Genomic DNA, 14,959 nt, shown 5'->3' on the forward strand with positions numbered 1-14,959 from the left:
AAAGTATAGATTGAATTTTTAACTTTTAAAGTATTGGGACTAAATTCTAAATTTTATACAAGTATAGGGACTAATAGCATATTTTAACCTTACCATAAATACAAATTCTAAACAATGATTGGAAAATGAAGGGTTAATATGTAGTTTGCTCCCTAAACTTGTCCATAAGTACCTAGTTGATACTTGAGCTTATATTTTATCACTCAAGTTGGTACTTTCGCATTAATACCGTTAGTTTATACTGATGTGACACTAATGGTCAATCTAACAATGACATATAACAATTTCTCAATACGCCATGTGACGAGTATCAATTAAAAAAATTAAAAATAGATTAATTAATAAAAAAGAGTATAATTTTTTTGTCTAAGTTCATTCTTATTGTAAAAAAATATTTTTTATTAATTTATATATATTTTAAAGTTATTTTAAAATTTTAAATTTATTTATCACGGGCATACTAAAAAATTATCACATGTCACCAACAAATTAATTATCAGTGTCACGTGAGTATAAATTAACGGTATTAGTACATAAATACAAACTTAGGTGAAGGAAATACAAATTCAAAAAACAGTGAATTCTAAAAAAATTCAAATTACTAATTATGTAAATTTGGAGAAACTCATGTGGAAACTATTAACCCAAAAATGAATGGTTAAAATGTGAAGAGAACCAACAGTTTTCACAATAAATTATAGAAACTTTTTCTCACAATCAATGAGCCACTGCTTGGGAGAGGTAACGAAAAAGAAAAAAAAACACTCTCCCTCCTCAAATACTGAATTCAACTTCCAATGGCGTCTCAGCCCCTAACCTTCCTATTCTTACTCCTCGTCACCACCTCCGTTCTCGAATCTTCGGCTTCTTTTGAACCCAATATCCGCCTCCCGACAACGGCAACGAGCGTTCCTCGATCCAACATTGACGACGACCTTTACTGTGCCAGCTGGCAGTTAGCCGTCGAGACCAATAACGCAGGAAGTTGGGCCGCAATCCCCTCCCGCTGCGTTCCTTTCGTCAGAGCTTATATGACCGGTCAACGCTACGCTTCCGACTGCGAGGTCGTCGCTAATTACTCCCTCGCTTACGCTTCCACCGTCCAGATCGCATCCGACGGCAAAGACGCCTGGGTCTTCGACGTCGACGAGACTTTGTTGACCAATTTACCCTACTATCGGGATCACGGGTTCGGGTATGTACGTCAACCCTGCCCTCTTTTTTTTTAACACCATGAATCGGATAAGATTCGAATGAATGCGCTTTCTTTGCTTTTGGTAGGATTAATGGTATAGAAATCACGGGTTCGGGTATGTACGTCAACCCTGTCCTCGTTTTTTTTTAACACCATGAATCGGATAAGATTTGAATGAATGCGCTTTCTTTGCTTTGGTAGGATTAATGGTATAGAAATCACGGGTTCGGCTATGTACGTCAACCCTGTCCTCGTTTTTTTTCTTAACACCATGAATCGGATAAGATTCGAATGAATGCGTTTTCTTTGCTTTTGGTAGGATTTATGGTATAGAAAAAAAACACACGCCCAGATTTGTCTTGGCTTGGAAGGTTAGATGGCCTTTCTTGGTCAACCATAAATGAGGAAACCAGTCGCAAATTTTTAACATTAAATAATGCTAGAGTCCCTATCGGATGCATGATATGCTCTCTTCTTCTTGGCAAGATAACTTTTGATATGATTATGAATCAGGCGATCATTAAGTTATGATTATTAAGGTAACCTCAACCATTGTCCTATTAAAATTGGATATTTGAGTAAGGAAATTGAAAATTATTGTATACTCTATTCTTTTTTCTTGAATATAATGACTAAATTTAGAGGTTAAAAAAAGTGATTTTGCTACTTAATATCCTTTGATATTATTTAAAATTAGTTAAGACTTTTTTTTTTTGAAAGAAAAATTAGTTAAGACTTAAAGATTATATAATATGTTATTTATACTTATGCATTTGTATTGAATACCCTTCTTGGCAATTTCGTTCTCTCATGATTTTCAATGCATTGGTTTGAAATAAGAACTTTATATGGGGTTTTACTTATGCTAGAATTTTCTTATTGTAACGTCAGTATTGTAAACTAAACAATTATTGATTTGTTCATGATAAAACAAAACAAAACAAAAACCTTGGTTTGAAAGATTTTGGGTAACATTTGCCGAAAATGAAAATTTGACATCTAAGTTAAGCTTTTTGCCTATTGGCAATTTGTCATGTTATAGATGATTAAACTGTGTTGGGTGCTTTTGAAAATGATTTCATCCGACTTGGTTGTGTTTTGGCATTGGAGAAAGAATCTGAATATACTATGATCCTAGTTACTAGTTTTGAATGTGCTTATGGCTTGTGCAAAGTTCAGTGTAGGGAATCAAAGGATTCCCCTGAACATTTGACACTTCATTGTGCAAAAACACGAGCACGGTGAATCATGTTTAAAGAAATTGCTTAATCTGTTTACTTTGTCCTAAATTTTTATGCTTGTGTTCATTTGTTGAAGTTGCTTAGCTATCTTGTGATGAATGTAGATCAGAAATTTTTAACGAGAGCTGTTGGGATGAATGGGTGGCAGAAGCCAAGGCCCCAGCTATACCATCGAGTTTGAAATTGTATAATGGCTTGAAGCAGATGGGGTTCAAAATATTTGTGCTTACCGGCCGGAGTGAACATCAGAGGAATGACACCAGAAAAAATCTTGAGTTAGCTGGGTATACTGGCTGGGAAGGGCTTATCTTGAGGTCTGTCTAGTTTTCAAGCAAGCAGTTCCCGTTTTGGTTCTTTTTCAATGGAAAACTACGTAGGACTAGTTTTTAATTAAACAAAATTACTTGGTAAGAAATGGGTGATGAAATTTTTGGTTATGGTACAGGGGAGCCTCAGATGGAGGGACGCCAGCGACCATATTCAAATCTGAGAGGAGATCAGTTCTGGTAAATGAAGGTTACAGGATTCATGGGAATTCTGGAGATCAATGGAGTGACTTGCTGGGTTTTGCAGTGGCTAAACGTTCCTTTAAGCTGCCAAATCCAATGTATTACATTGCCTAAACAAGCAATCCTTTTGTTGTAATTCTTCACTTCTAGCATGCAAATTTCATGACTAGTTTATCTTAAACAAGTGTTTTTTTTTTCTTTTATTTTCTGAGAATCTTGGATGGCTTACAAGTCTAAGCGGGCCTTGCAGATCTATGGATTTTGCCTGTCCTGAAAATCTTTTCAAATCATCTTTGTCAAAACAAGAAAAAGGAAAAAATTTGAAGCATGATGCCGCTACACCAGAAAATAATAATCTTAAACCAGAATAAACGTTGAATTGCTGAGTGAAAAATGGAATTAGTGTTTGAATGCGCGCAAAACATTGCTTTGGATTTATGGCCAACCTGTTATACTAAAAAACTAGTAACGTAAGGAGATGAGATCATGGAGATGTTGAGGTTACATTAACCTCCAAGTTCCCAAGCAATGCCCCACAAACCAGAGGCTGTGCAGAAGGAATTCTCAGACAACTCAACCCCCCACCAGGGATCACCAAGCACTCTGGTTGTGGTCTCTGCATGTCTCTCCCGGGTAAGCAATTCAACGAGAAATCAAACCCTCCCTTCCTAAACGACAACTTTGAACATTCCTGGCTAAACCCAGAGAAGAAATTGTATGCTACATTCAAATTCATAAGGCTCCCTAAAGAACAAACCAAATCGGGGAGTACCCCGGATAGTTTATTGTGTGCCAAATTCAGAACCTCAATGTCACTCAGGCAAGATACCGTGTCTGGCAAATGACCCATCGGTGAGTTGTGGCTCACATCGAAAACTTGCATCTCTGAGAACAGTCCAATACCTTGTGGAATGCAGCCTGTTAACTGGTTGTTAAGCAGTAAAATCTCCTTCAACTTGGAACTGGCTATGCCAAAACTAGCTGGGATGTTCCCACTGAATCTGTTGTTAGCCAAGTTGATCATAGAAGCTGGGGAATTACCCAGATTTTGAGGAAGTTCACCTTCAAACTGGTTGTTGTTGAGGAAGATAGCATCAAGTCTTTTGTTGAATAGGTCTTCAGGGACTGGTCCTGAGAAGCTGTTGAACCTAAGGTCTAAGTAAACGAGATTGGGAATGTATAAAGTAACTGCAGGGAAAGGACCTGAGAAACGATTGTTACTAATGTCCAACTCTTGAAGTGACGAAAGGTCTTTGAAAGTATCGGGAACGGTGCCTGAGAACCTGTTGCTGTTAAGGTGGAGGATTGAAATATCAGTGAGGACTGAGAGTTCCTTAACCAGAGTGCCTTGCAGATTGGCATGGTTGAGATCTATGCCTGCAACAAATGGTCCAGGGCCTGCACAAAATACCCCTTTATAAGTACACACATCTGAGCCAACCCAAGTCTTCAAAATCCCCAATGGGTCATCTGTGATTGCAGATTTCCATGCTTGAGAGCAGTGTAAGCAGTGGTGAGCTTTGACACTGAAGGGCTTGATGGAGTTGGGCCGTTGTTGATTCCTCCACCAATCCAAACACCTGCACCGCCACCACCAGCATTGCCGATATTAATGCCAACACCACCACCTCCCACAGTGATAGCTGCTTGTGTCGGAATTATCTGCCAAAGGATAAAAGCAAGGAGCCATAACATCCCCATTTTTCCCCCTATGTTGAAGACAGTAAGATGCTTATTGTGATGGGGTTAGTTTGCTTGTAATGTCGTGCAAATGAGGCTGTGTTGCATTGAAGAGAGTACATGGTGGGGTTTATTTCTCTTGAATGCTTTCTTTATTTATTTTTATGTGTGGTTGGTTGGTTATAGGGTTGGACCTATTGTATTGTACGAGTAACTTTTTCCCTGTGCAGAAGTTGACTTGAGAGACTAATGTTGCAGAAAAGGGTGGCTGTTGCTGCGCTGAGCTCATGAATATGATGAGTTGCTTAGCCAACATCCATGGCCATGCCTATAGTGTAAGACAGGCCAGAGCGTTCTACAGGCTTAACGCCATCAATAAATTATGCAAAACAGATAGAACCAATTTTGGTCATCATTTTCAGGTTTGGGCTCAAACCAACCAGTACACACGACCGGATTCATATGTAAAATAGTTCACATGTAATGGTCCCTTCCGTGTGTGATGACTGATGAGTGGGAGTGTGGTTCACAAACATTTATCCAAAGAAAGAAAAATGGAGAATTCCATGTGAATGTGAATGACTAAAGCAAAATGCATGCACCATTTGTTTCCATTTTGTATGGCTAGCTTACATTCAAATCTCAAATAACCAAAAAGGGAAAAACAAAACACTATTTATTGAAATGTTGGTAATAACAACAGCGGCGTGGGTAAGTTAATTAGTAAATTTTTTTGTCGTCTAAATTAAAAATTACAAAATAATTGTCCAATTATTAGTATTATTTTGAGTTATCTAATTATTCAATTTTATTTTTTCTGATTATGAGCAAATTAATAGCAAAAATTTTTAAAATTGACATATAAAAACTTTAACCTTCGATATGTATACATGAAACAACTATTTTGTTACGATTGATAATTAGAAAAGAAATAAAAGGAGCGTAGCTTAGATTACCATCCAGTCCAGAATACCAATAAGGTGGCAGCAAATTGTTTGAAACACATTTACTCAAGTCGCCTGGATTTGAATAATGGAGATGGGTGATGGCTGCAGCTTTACATGCTTGTTGGTGGAAAGCGGTTAATTGGAGTTACGGCACATGGCTCAATAAGGTGGGTGCAAGAAGCATTTAGGTCATTGCAGAGGATTAATACATAGATATTACTAATCTAATCATTCACATTTAATGTTTCACACCAAATATTTCCATTTATTATTTGATATTACCATTTTTTTTTTAAAGTTGAATGAAAGATTAAAATCCAGTGATATGAATTATTGTTTTAATGTCTTAATATAATTTTATTTTAAATGTTTTTAGGATTATTATTCATATTTCTAAAAATCTCGAAATGAAGAATAGAAAAGGTTCAGCTTGAATGTATTGTTGTTCGATGGCTGGCAGGTTTAATATTAAATGAATCTATTGCTTATGGATATAGTTAGTTTAATCATTAATAAAAGAAAAAGGCAGTTGGGTTTGGTAAAACAATGGGAATGGCTACTTTTAAAATTTTTTTTCCTGAAATAAAATATTTAGTAAAGTAGTCATTTTTTTTCCATATTTAGATAATAGGTGGATTTTAAAGATAGAAACAACAAAAACACTTCTTGCTAGAATAACATGATACATCAACTTTTTTAGTTAGATGGTTGAATGTTTTAATATTATTTTCAAAATTTTTAATTAATAAACTCTTTTGTTTATATAAATAAAATAATAAATATGTAACTATATATTTTTATATTTATAAATATATTTTATTTTTAATTAATATTTTTTATATAATAAATATTTATTGGTGATTTTTATTATTTGAAATATCATTATGTTATTATGTTATGGGTATGATAAATTCTAATATTATAAAATTAAAATTAATTTTTATTATATATATAAATAAAGAAGTTATAAATTGAAAATATTATTAAAGAGTCTTAATAGGAAGGGAATTGCATGGACCAGTTAAGGAAAACAGCAGGGAATTACTGGAATGGGCCACTTACCTTCATTTGGGTTAGGCCATCTTAAATATTTGGGATGAAGAATTGCCCTTTTTGGCCACTAAATTTTGTTTATACAATGAATCATCGATTTTTAAATCATGGTATAGTAATAGAGTTGAGCAGTTGAGGCATGCATGCATGGTTAGACAGATGAGTTCAACTAAAATACCAAACCCAATGAATCTAATGTTCTATTCTTCTCCTACAAAACGTGCATCACCTACCATTATTACATGTCTACTTGTCTCCATTTCCATTCCTCTCACTTCCCTCATTTTTTGTTTTTTTTTTGTTTATATGTATTTCTAACTTGATTTTTAAATAATTTTTTTAGACTAAAATTTTAAGATTAGAGAATAAATACTAAATTTATTATTATAAAACTACTAGTACGGATTAATTTAATGGATTTAATTGCTACCTTTTATTTCATAATTAAAAATTAAAAAATATAAGAATTAAAATACAAATATTAAATTCATAATTTACGCATAATACCAAAATTAACTATTATAGTATTTTTGACGCTAATTTAATTAAAAATAGGTTGTAAAAATAAAAAATAAATTGTAGTGGTGGGTTTTTGGTAATTAGCAGCATGAGTAGTAATTACATGAACATGAATGGGGTTGGTAGTTGAAGGCTTATGTTTGTCTCAAGTGGGTTGATGTTATCATTTTCATAACATAACTTGAAGGCATGTGGTTTTAATGAGAAATGAATTTCACTATACTAATATTTATTTCCCTTTTGAAAGGAAGCTGAAGCCTATCTATTCTTCAAGATTCATCAGTCAACCCCACCAATTGTATGACAATATATGTTCTACGTTTAGATTGGATTATATTTTCTTAAATTAATTATTGTATATTAGATTAAGAAATTAATTAATTTTGTTGTTACAAATTTTATCTATTTATACTATTAAAAATTAATCAAAATACATCAGAATTAGGCACACATAATATACCATGTATTATTGCATGTTTTTCCTGTAAACTATATTAATTTTGAACAACACAAATAAATGAAATTTTAATAAAAATAATCGATTTACTCTTTAATTCAATGTACTTATTTTTATACAAAAAGCAACTTGTGGATTGGATTGAATTTTAAATTTAATATGAGTCGAATACGGAAGGATCTGAACTAAAACAATAAAATGAAGTGTATATTAAAGCAATTCAAAGGGCTTTTATAATTCATTATAATTTATACATGTTATTTCTTTTCAAATTGGTTTTATTATTAAATTAGCCCCTAAACTATATCCAAATTCTCAAATTGGTCTTCACTTTTGTTTTTGGCCAGAAATGATCTTAAACTATCAAACGATATCACCTAATAAAAACATAATATGCGATACATTTTTATCAAATTCCATATATTTATAGGTTTTTAAGAAACACTTCTTTAAGAAAAAAAAAATTAATGACCAATATGAACCGAAGGGTCAATTTACTATTAGAACTTTTTTAATTAGGGGTGAGCAAAACTCATTTCAATTCAAAAAAAATTAAAAAAATTTTAAATTTTGAGTTATTAGAATCCATTTATTTGAGTTTTAAGTTCGAATTGAGTTGAATTTTATAGTTCAAATAATTTGAATAATTTGAAAAATAAGTTGGTGTAAATACCCTTTTGGTCTCTATTAAGTTTGAAAATGAGTAAATTGGTCTTTTTCTCACCAAAATTACTAAAAAAATTCCAAATTATATTTTAAAAGTTTCAAAAAGAATTCTAAAAAATATATAAAGAAAGTTAAAAAATTAAAATTTTTCTAGAATAGTAATTTTGGAAACCTAAATAAGTTAATTAATGATTCAAGTTTACCTCTCTTTTTTTTCGAAATTATTTCCTCAAATTTGGTTAAAATTTGCTACTAGTCTTTATACTTTTTGTGAAAGTTGTGGATTTTGTCATTGTACTTTAATTTGGTCATTTTTAGTCCTTATACATTTTAAAATTTAAATCTTCAATCCTAACCAAACAATAATTATTAAATTCATTAAGTTATATTCTTGTATTTCGAAAATCTAATGCAGTAAACATGTTATTAAATGTGTAATGCCATGTCAACTTGTTATTTTCACAAATTACTCACTAAAATTCAAATTAATGGATTAGCGGATGTCATTTGTGTCAATACTAAAATTTCAAAAATCGAAAAGCATAGGGACTTAGAATGATCCAATTGGAGAATATGAACTAAATCTATAATTGTTCACATATTATAGGACTAGTAATTGAATTTAAACAAATGGATTTAACAACTATTTTTTGAGACAAGACTAAAATTGACCAATTCGAAAAGTACAGAGATTAAAATTGATCAAACTAAGTACAGGGACTAAATTCACAAATTTGACAAAGCATAAGAATTAACAGCAGAATTTAACCAACAAATTTATAATAGTTTTTTCTATCGACTTTTTTAAAAATAAAAATAAAAAAATTATTATTCGCATCAAAGTGAGATAGACGCTCTCTCGTATATTTCTCAAATTCCCAATAAATTGGGATGTTTGATTTCATGCTATTAGCTCTCAATACTTGCTAGTTATTTTTTATTTGTTCAAGTTTACCCAATTTCAGTTCTATCTAAAGAGCAGAAAAGAAAATTGGGTTGCCGTGAGATGAAGATCGAGGATTTGGATGACGTGGAGAATGAAGACGGCGATTACGGCGCGAAGCAGTTGCAGATAGTCAGAGTGGACGAAGCCAAACGACTCCTAGTCGGAGCCGGTGCTCGTATCCTCTTTTACCCCACCCTTTTGTATAATGTCTTCAGAAACAAAATCCAATCCGAATTCAGATGGTGGGACGAAGTTGACCAGGTTTCTCTTTTCATCTTATCCTTAAATTTTTCTACTTCTTTCATGATCTTTTAAAATTTCTTACTTTCTTTGCTTTTCCTCTTCTATTCAGTTTCTTTTGCTGGGGGCAGTTCCATTTCCCAAGGATGTTCGACGATTGAAGCAGTTGGGCGTTGGCGGGGTCATCACTCTCAATGAGCCCTTTGAAACTCTGGTTTCCACTTCCTTATATCATGTAACCTTTTCTTCTTTTGAAATGTTTAACTGAGGTTTTTTTAAATTCATCATAAATAGCTTGACTTCACTAAGCATGTAAATGGTTTCCAATTTTATTTATTGGGTATAGATGTTTACTTTTATTGCTCTATGGTTTATCGACAGGCTTATGGAATTGATCACCTTGTAATTCCAACAAGAGATTATTTGTTTGCTCCTTCAGTTTCAGATATTAGTAGAGCTGTGGACTTCATTCATAGTAAGAATATATTTCTTTCAACTACCTGTGTTAGTCGCTGTGGTCTAGTGGCCGTCTCACTCACCCAAATTTGGCTGCAGACAATGCATCTTGCGGTAGAACCACCTATGTACATTGTAAAGCTGGACGAGGAAGGAGTACCACCATTGTGCTTTGTTACTTAGTAAATGTCTATCTATTGGATACTGCTTGTTGGCACACTGTTGTCAATTAATCTTTTATTTGATTGTTATTTTAATGGTTGAATTTGTTTTAAAACTCTGACAGGTAGAGCATAAGCAGATGACACCTGCTGGTGCCCTCGAATATGTTCGGACTCGAAGACCTCGAGTTTTGCTTGCCCCCTCACAGTGGAAGGTAAGTTTTGTGGTGATATCATTTGCAGAGTGTGAAACCTTCTTAGAAATCATGTTTTCTGTATGTTTCTCGCCTGTATCCCTCCGCAAGACTTTTATTTATTTTCACTAGTGTCTCTGTTTCTGTTAGTCAGTTGTAGGTTATGCATGAATTGGCATCATTCTCTTGTTGCAAAAGATAAAACCTCATGTCTCCATTGCCATTTACTGTTTGCTCGGGAAAAGGAACAAGATTTTACCAGTATTATATATGAACTAAGAATAGATCTATATTTCCTAATAGAACTAATCACCAGATTTCTTCCAGTTACGGGCAACAATGAACTATGTCTGTCTGTTCCCGCTTGTTAATTCCTTGCTTGTTAATGGTTATGAGCAGGCAGTTGTGGAGTACAGCATGCACCGACAACCGGCTACTATACACTCTCCTTCAGTAGATGCAGTTATGATTACAAAAGCCGATCTTGAAGGTTACCATAGCACATTTGATGATATTACTAGTAAGGAGCTTGTAATCGTACCGAGGATGGTGAGGGCCAGGCCAATTATAGCAAGATTGTCATGCCTTTTGGCATCATTCAAAGTCTCTGGTGTATATGGACATGTAAGTGGGAGGCTTCATGAAGCACGTGCTTGCTGACTGCTGCTACTTGAAAACATTTTGTTGTTGTTATTGCTTGTATAGAGAAAAGCAAATAAGCATAAGATTGTAGAGGTCTGCTAAATATGTATTTAAGTGTGTATGACAGAAATAGGAGGAAAACTATGAAACACAGAAACCTAGAAGACTTCTTCAATGGTGATTGATGTGTAGCATATGTTCAATCATACAATCAGCTTTACTATTTTATATACTCAAAGTTTAAATTGTGCAAAAGTTTCCATTTGTGAAAAGGCATATGCTTTGCATGTTTTGTGGGAATGGACTAACAAAAGAGAGATTCTAGCAGTTTCAAGTGTCCTGATTAGCCTGGTAAGAAGTAGCATGATGCTTCCCTGTTTTTATGTGGTGCCTTTTTCTTTTGTCGTTTAGCTGAAACTGTTCAACGAAAGCAACTTTGCACTTAGGTCATTTGGATCCTTGCCTGTAGTTCCAGACAGGTCTCCAAGGGAGTGAGCAATGTTGCATTATACAGTACCCTGTAAGTTGCCAAAACCTTATCCTATTTTGATGTGACGCCTAAGGTACCATGGTCTTGTCAAATAGCTTCTGAAGTTTCCAGGCTGAAGTGTTTGTGGACTTACTCCAAAAGCAAAGATTCTTTGCATGACCTAGTCGTACCAAAAAGGAGATTTAGCAACAAGATAGCTATATATGGAGCATTGTCATACATAAAACCAACTTGATGCAGACCATTAATTCAAGCATTAGACCTGAAAGATTGACCTTTGGTGCATCTATCTATTCCCTGTTTTATACGATCCTGAGCCTGTTCAAAGAGACTTTAACATTCATTGAACAAATTGATGAAAAAGAGAGGAACTGATTAGGGAAAGAAGGAAACTTCATCATGGTGAGATGGAAATAGGATTATCCTCTGTTTGCCAGTTGTCTCATAACAAGTAGAAATGGCACCTGCTATACGGATAGAAAGGATCCAAACAAGTCTTTATTAAAGGAAGCTACTCGCAGGTATACTGCAAGATTTGATCATTCTTTGTTGGCTACCATTCTAATACTACCATCTTCTTCCCCTATTCACTTTTGCTTACTATATTGATTGGTTTCCATAACTTATCTTACTGTTCCTTTTCCAAAAGGTGATTCATTTTGAAGGAAAAAAAATTGTCTGGTATTGTTTGTTTATATATGAGCTGACGCCTTTTTAAAGACTATTATTTGGTGCAACATCACATTAAAGAATTTACTCCCATAAAGTCATTTTGGTATTTGCATACATTTTCAAACATCTAGATGAAAGGAGCTGGATATAATTTTATACATTATTCTCTACCTTATCTTCATCCCACAATATTATACTTTAATTCAAAACTTTGTTTTGTGCATCTAAACAAGGTGTGAAATTCTAACAGTCCTTCCAAAACCCTCAAAGGAAAATGATATATTTATTATAATACTTTAAGAAAGAAAATGGTTGATGAGCATTTGCCATCCCAGTTGATCCTTTCAACTTTGCTGCTTCAATTACTTTTCTTTACATAAAGTCTGATTCTGTTAGGCTCTATAGCATCAGTTACTTGTTACATCATTGATTGTAGTACTATATGTATTTATATATATGTAATATTACTCTATGTTTTGAATTATTATTTTATTTGTTGTCTTCGATTAAACTATTCATATATGCATGAAACCCTCACCAAACTTTCCTAAGTAAAAACCAATTTATACAAGTGATTTGACAGGGAAGACTGTTACCTACCATACATCAGCAATTGAAGAAGTTTTGCCTACAGCCAAAAAGACCATGTCAAGAGTACAAATCAAACAAAAGGTACAAAACAGGATGATTACTTTAGTGAACTTAGCTCTCTTCAATAATACAGTACAATTCCCTTATATATATAAATATTCATGTACAAACAGAGAGATGGCCGGGATGACAGGACCTTAACCCTAATCATCTACGTGCCAATGAAGCCAATGAAGAGCTTTAACCACTTGCTTCAAAAAATAGCTCATCACGTAAAGTAGTGATATCTAATAGGTCTAAGTGAAAGCAAAAATGACTAAGTCTCTTTGAAGTACATAAATATTAATCTCGAAAAATAAACGTTTAAGCTGAGATGAGAATGGAGAAGGGTTGGATTTAGTATGTAAAAAGCATGGTTGGCCTCACCGGGCTGGAGCGGCCATCCATGACGTTGGTGTTGGAGAATCCAAGAAAGGCAAGAAATGGCATGTTGTGATATTCCTTATTGCACTACACAAATTCTACCTGCAACTTCTTTATGGGACCAAATCTTTGCAAACTCAGAAACCCTAAACAGTACTGCTAATACTGATTTCTTTATTTGTCTTTTAAAAGCATCCGAAATCTTCAGCAAAAGCGAAAGAAATTGAATATCACCTTTTTAGGTTGAACAAGACATGTCAATATTCTTTTTCTATTTTCCTTGCATGTGTAACAACACATTCTTTTATATTATATACTAACCTCAAGCATCTTTGCACCACAGTATTTGGATTCTCCCAACCCTCAAACCCCTTTTTTGCAAATATAATATAAATTTACTTACCAAATTATATATAGTTAAAATGGGGGGAATGTATGTCATTTTGGAATAGTATAATGAATTTTTGCATCCTTTTTTAGGTATATCAGGATATGCTTAGTGCACAAGTTGATATTTTATTGGCACTTATAAATGGGTATATATATAAAATGTACTAAGACATTCATGTTATGGGAATAATTATAATACCAAATGGATATAGATCATATAGTATAATAGTACAGTATATTTACATATATATAATATGACAAGAAAAAAGAATCTTTCCAATAAGATATGAAGGGTCCTTTCAAAGCTTAAAGGTTATAATTGTCTCTCTGCTCATTCCCTTGTATTCCATGCTTTATTCCCCTCTCAGAAACTGCAACGAAGCTGCCTCACCTCTCCATCTTGCATTTCATGCACGTCCCTTGAAAGGCAAAGATAACATTTATGTACGTTACTCTCTCTACATATATGTGTATACAATAGTAGTATAATATACAAAACAAAGAAAAAAAAAAAGGAGCTCGAATCTAGGATAAGAGCAGTAAAGAAGTTTCCCAAGTAGCAAAAAGACAAAGAGAGAACGGTACTTTAAAATGTGATTTATGCTGCTGTCCTATTGAAAGATTCGAAGATTCCAATAAGAGACTAAAGAAACCCAAAATTCTCTTCTCTCCTCCTTTTGATATTTGTAAAATCCACAGAACCAAACAAATTAACTCCTTTATTTGGAGGATGACAAGCACTTACGGAAAGAAAAAACCATGGATAAGAACACATGCAAGTAAAATTCATCGTGGCAATCACCCATTTGTCACCTCAAAATGATGTTAGTGAAGGCTACTTTTTAAAGGGTAATTGGAATTGTTAACAAGGGCAAATTTCCATTTAGGCAGTATTTTTTTTTTTGACCTTTAAGAAACTGTTTGGAATGTCTTTTAGTGTGAGGACCCAACATTTAAACCCCAAAACCAGGTAAAGTACATTTACTTTTGATTAGGCTAACATCAATACCAATACAAGCTCCAAAGGAAAGGAGTTCTCATTTAAAGCTCCCCCCCAGAACATCTCCACCATTTGTCATGCTAAAGGCAGTCCAAAGCATAAAAAAAAAAAAAGAAAGAACACTTGACCTGATAAAAATCAATTGCACCAACTTTCTTCATGCATCATTAGCAATAGTAGTTTCTTTTTTTTTTCTTTTGACATTGATTTGGTTAGCATATATAATGGTAGCAGTAGCACTGCTGTCCCCATAGGTGCTTATATTGTAGGGAAAAAGCAATGGAAGGAGCTAATTTTACTTCAAATAAGGGATTTGACTATGGAAAAAATATTTAGATAATGAAAAGTTGTAATGATCATGGTCTACAATTTCTAATTATTGAAGGGCTAATTCTCTTCTTCTATAGGCTATTTGCATACATATGGCCTGCAGAGACAATTCATAATCCCTACCTACTTGATCTAATTATCTAAATCTCTCTTTAGA

The 14,959-nt window shown here is 33.7% G+C and overlaps 2 protein-coding genes and 1 pseudogene across 2 annotated transcripts; 2 read left to right on the top strand and 1 right to left on the bottom strand.

Moving 5' to 3' along the window:
- The first annotated feature begins 556 nt into the window (after nucleotides 1-556).
- On the top strand, nucleotides 557-3,126 carry LOC107962707 (acid phosphatase 1). Its single transcript, XM_016899187.2, has 3 exons — nucleotides 557-1,195; nucleotides 2,541-2,750; nucleotides 2,882-3,126. Exons 1-3 carry the CDS (start codon nucleotides 798-800, stop codon nucleotides 3,057-3,059), a joined length of 786 nt encoding a protein of 261 aa, XP_016754676.1. The 5' UTR covers nucleotides 557-797; the 3' UTR covers nucleotides 3,060-3,126.
- A 176-nt stretch (nucleotides 3,127-3,302) lies between these two features.
- LOC107962706 (leucine-rich repeat extensin-like protein 4) lies at nucleotides 3,303-5,238 on the bottom strand (annotated as a pseudogene).
- A 3,823-nt stretch (nucleotides 5,239-9,061) lies between these two features.
- Nucleotides 9,062-11,136, top strand: LOC107962705 (phosphatidylglycerophosphate phosphatase PTPMT2). The gene is made up of 6 exons (XM_016899186.2): nucleotides 9,062-9,474; nucleotides 9,566-9,688; nucleotides 9,835-9,928; nucleotides 10,009-10,091; nucleotides 10,196-10,285; nucleotides 10,664-11,136. Exons 1-6 carry the CDS (start codon nucleotides 9,274-9,276, stop codon nucleotides 10,922-10,924), a joined length of 852 nt encoding a protein of 283 aa, XP_016754675.2. The 5' UTR covers nucleotides 9,062-9,273; the 3' UTR covers nucleotides 10,925-11,136.
- Nucleotides 11,137-14,959: the final 3,823 nt, after the last annotated feature.

This window comes from Gossypium hirsutum, chromosome A06 (genome assembly GCF_007990345.1).
Source record: "Gossypium hirsutum isolate 1008001.06 chromosome A06, Gossypium_hirsutum_v2.1, whole genome shotgun sequence".
NCBI lineage: Eukaryota > Viridiplantae > Streptophyta > Magnoliopsida > Malvales > Malvaceae > Gossypium > Gossypium hirsutum.

Excerpts from the sequence above, each read along its gene's own strand:
- LOC107962707 (XM_016899187.2), top strand. The coding sequence starts at position 798 with ATGGCGTCTCAGCCCCTAACCTTCCTATTCTTACTCCTCGTCACCACC. Across the intron at positions 1,196-2,540 it reads TATCGGGATCACGGGTTCGG|ATCAGAAATTTTTAACGAGA; the intron begins GTATGTACGTCA and ends TGATGAATGTAG. Across the intron at positions 2,751-2,881 it reads TGGGAAGGGCTTATCTTGAG|GGGAGCCTCAGATGGAGGGA; the intron begins GTCTGTCTAGTT and ends GTTATGGTACAG.
- LOC107962705 (XM_016899186.2), top strand. The coding sequence starts at position 9,274 with ATGAAGATCGAGGATTTGGATGACGTGGAGAATGAAGACGGCGATTAC. Across the intron at positions 9,689-9,834 it reads TTTCCACTTCCTTATATCAT|GCTTATGGAATTGATCACCT; the intron begins GTAACCTTTTCT and ends GTTTATCGACAG. Across the intron at positions 10,286-10,663 it reads TTGCCCCCTCACAGTGGAAG|GCAGTTGTGGAGTACAGCAT; the intron begins GTAAGTTTTGTG and ends GGTTATGAGCAG.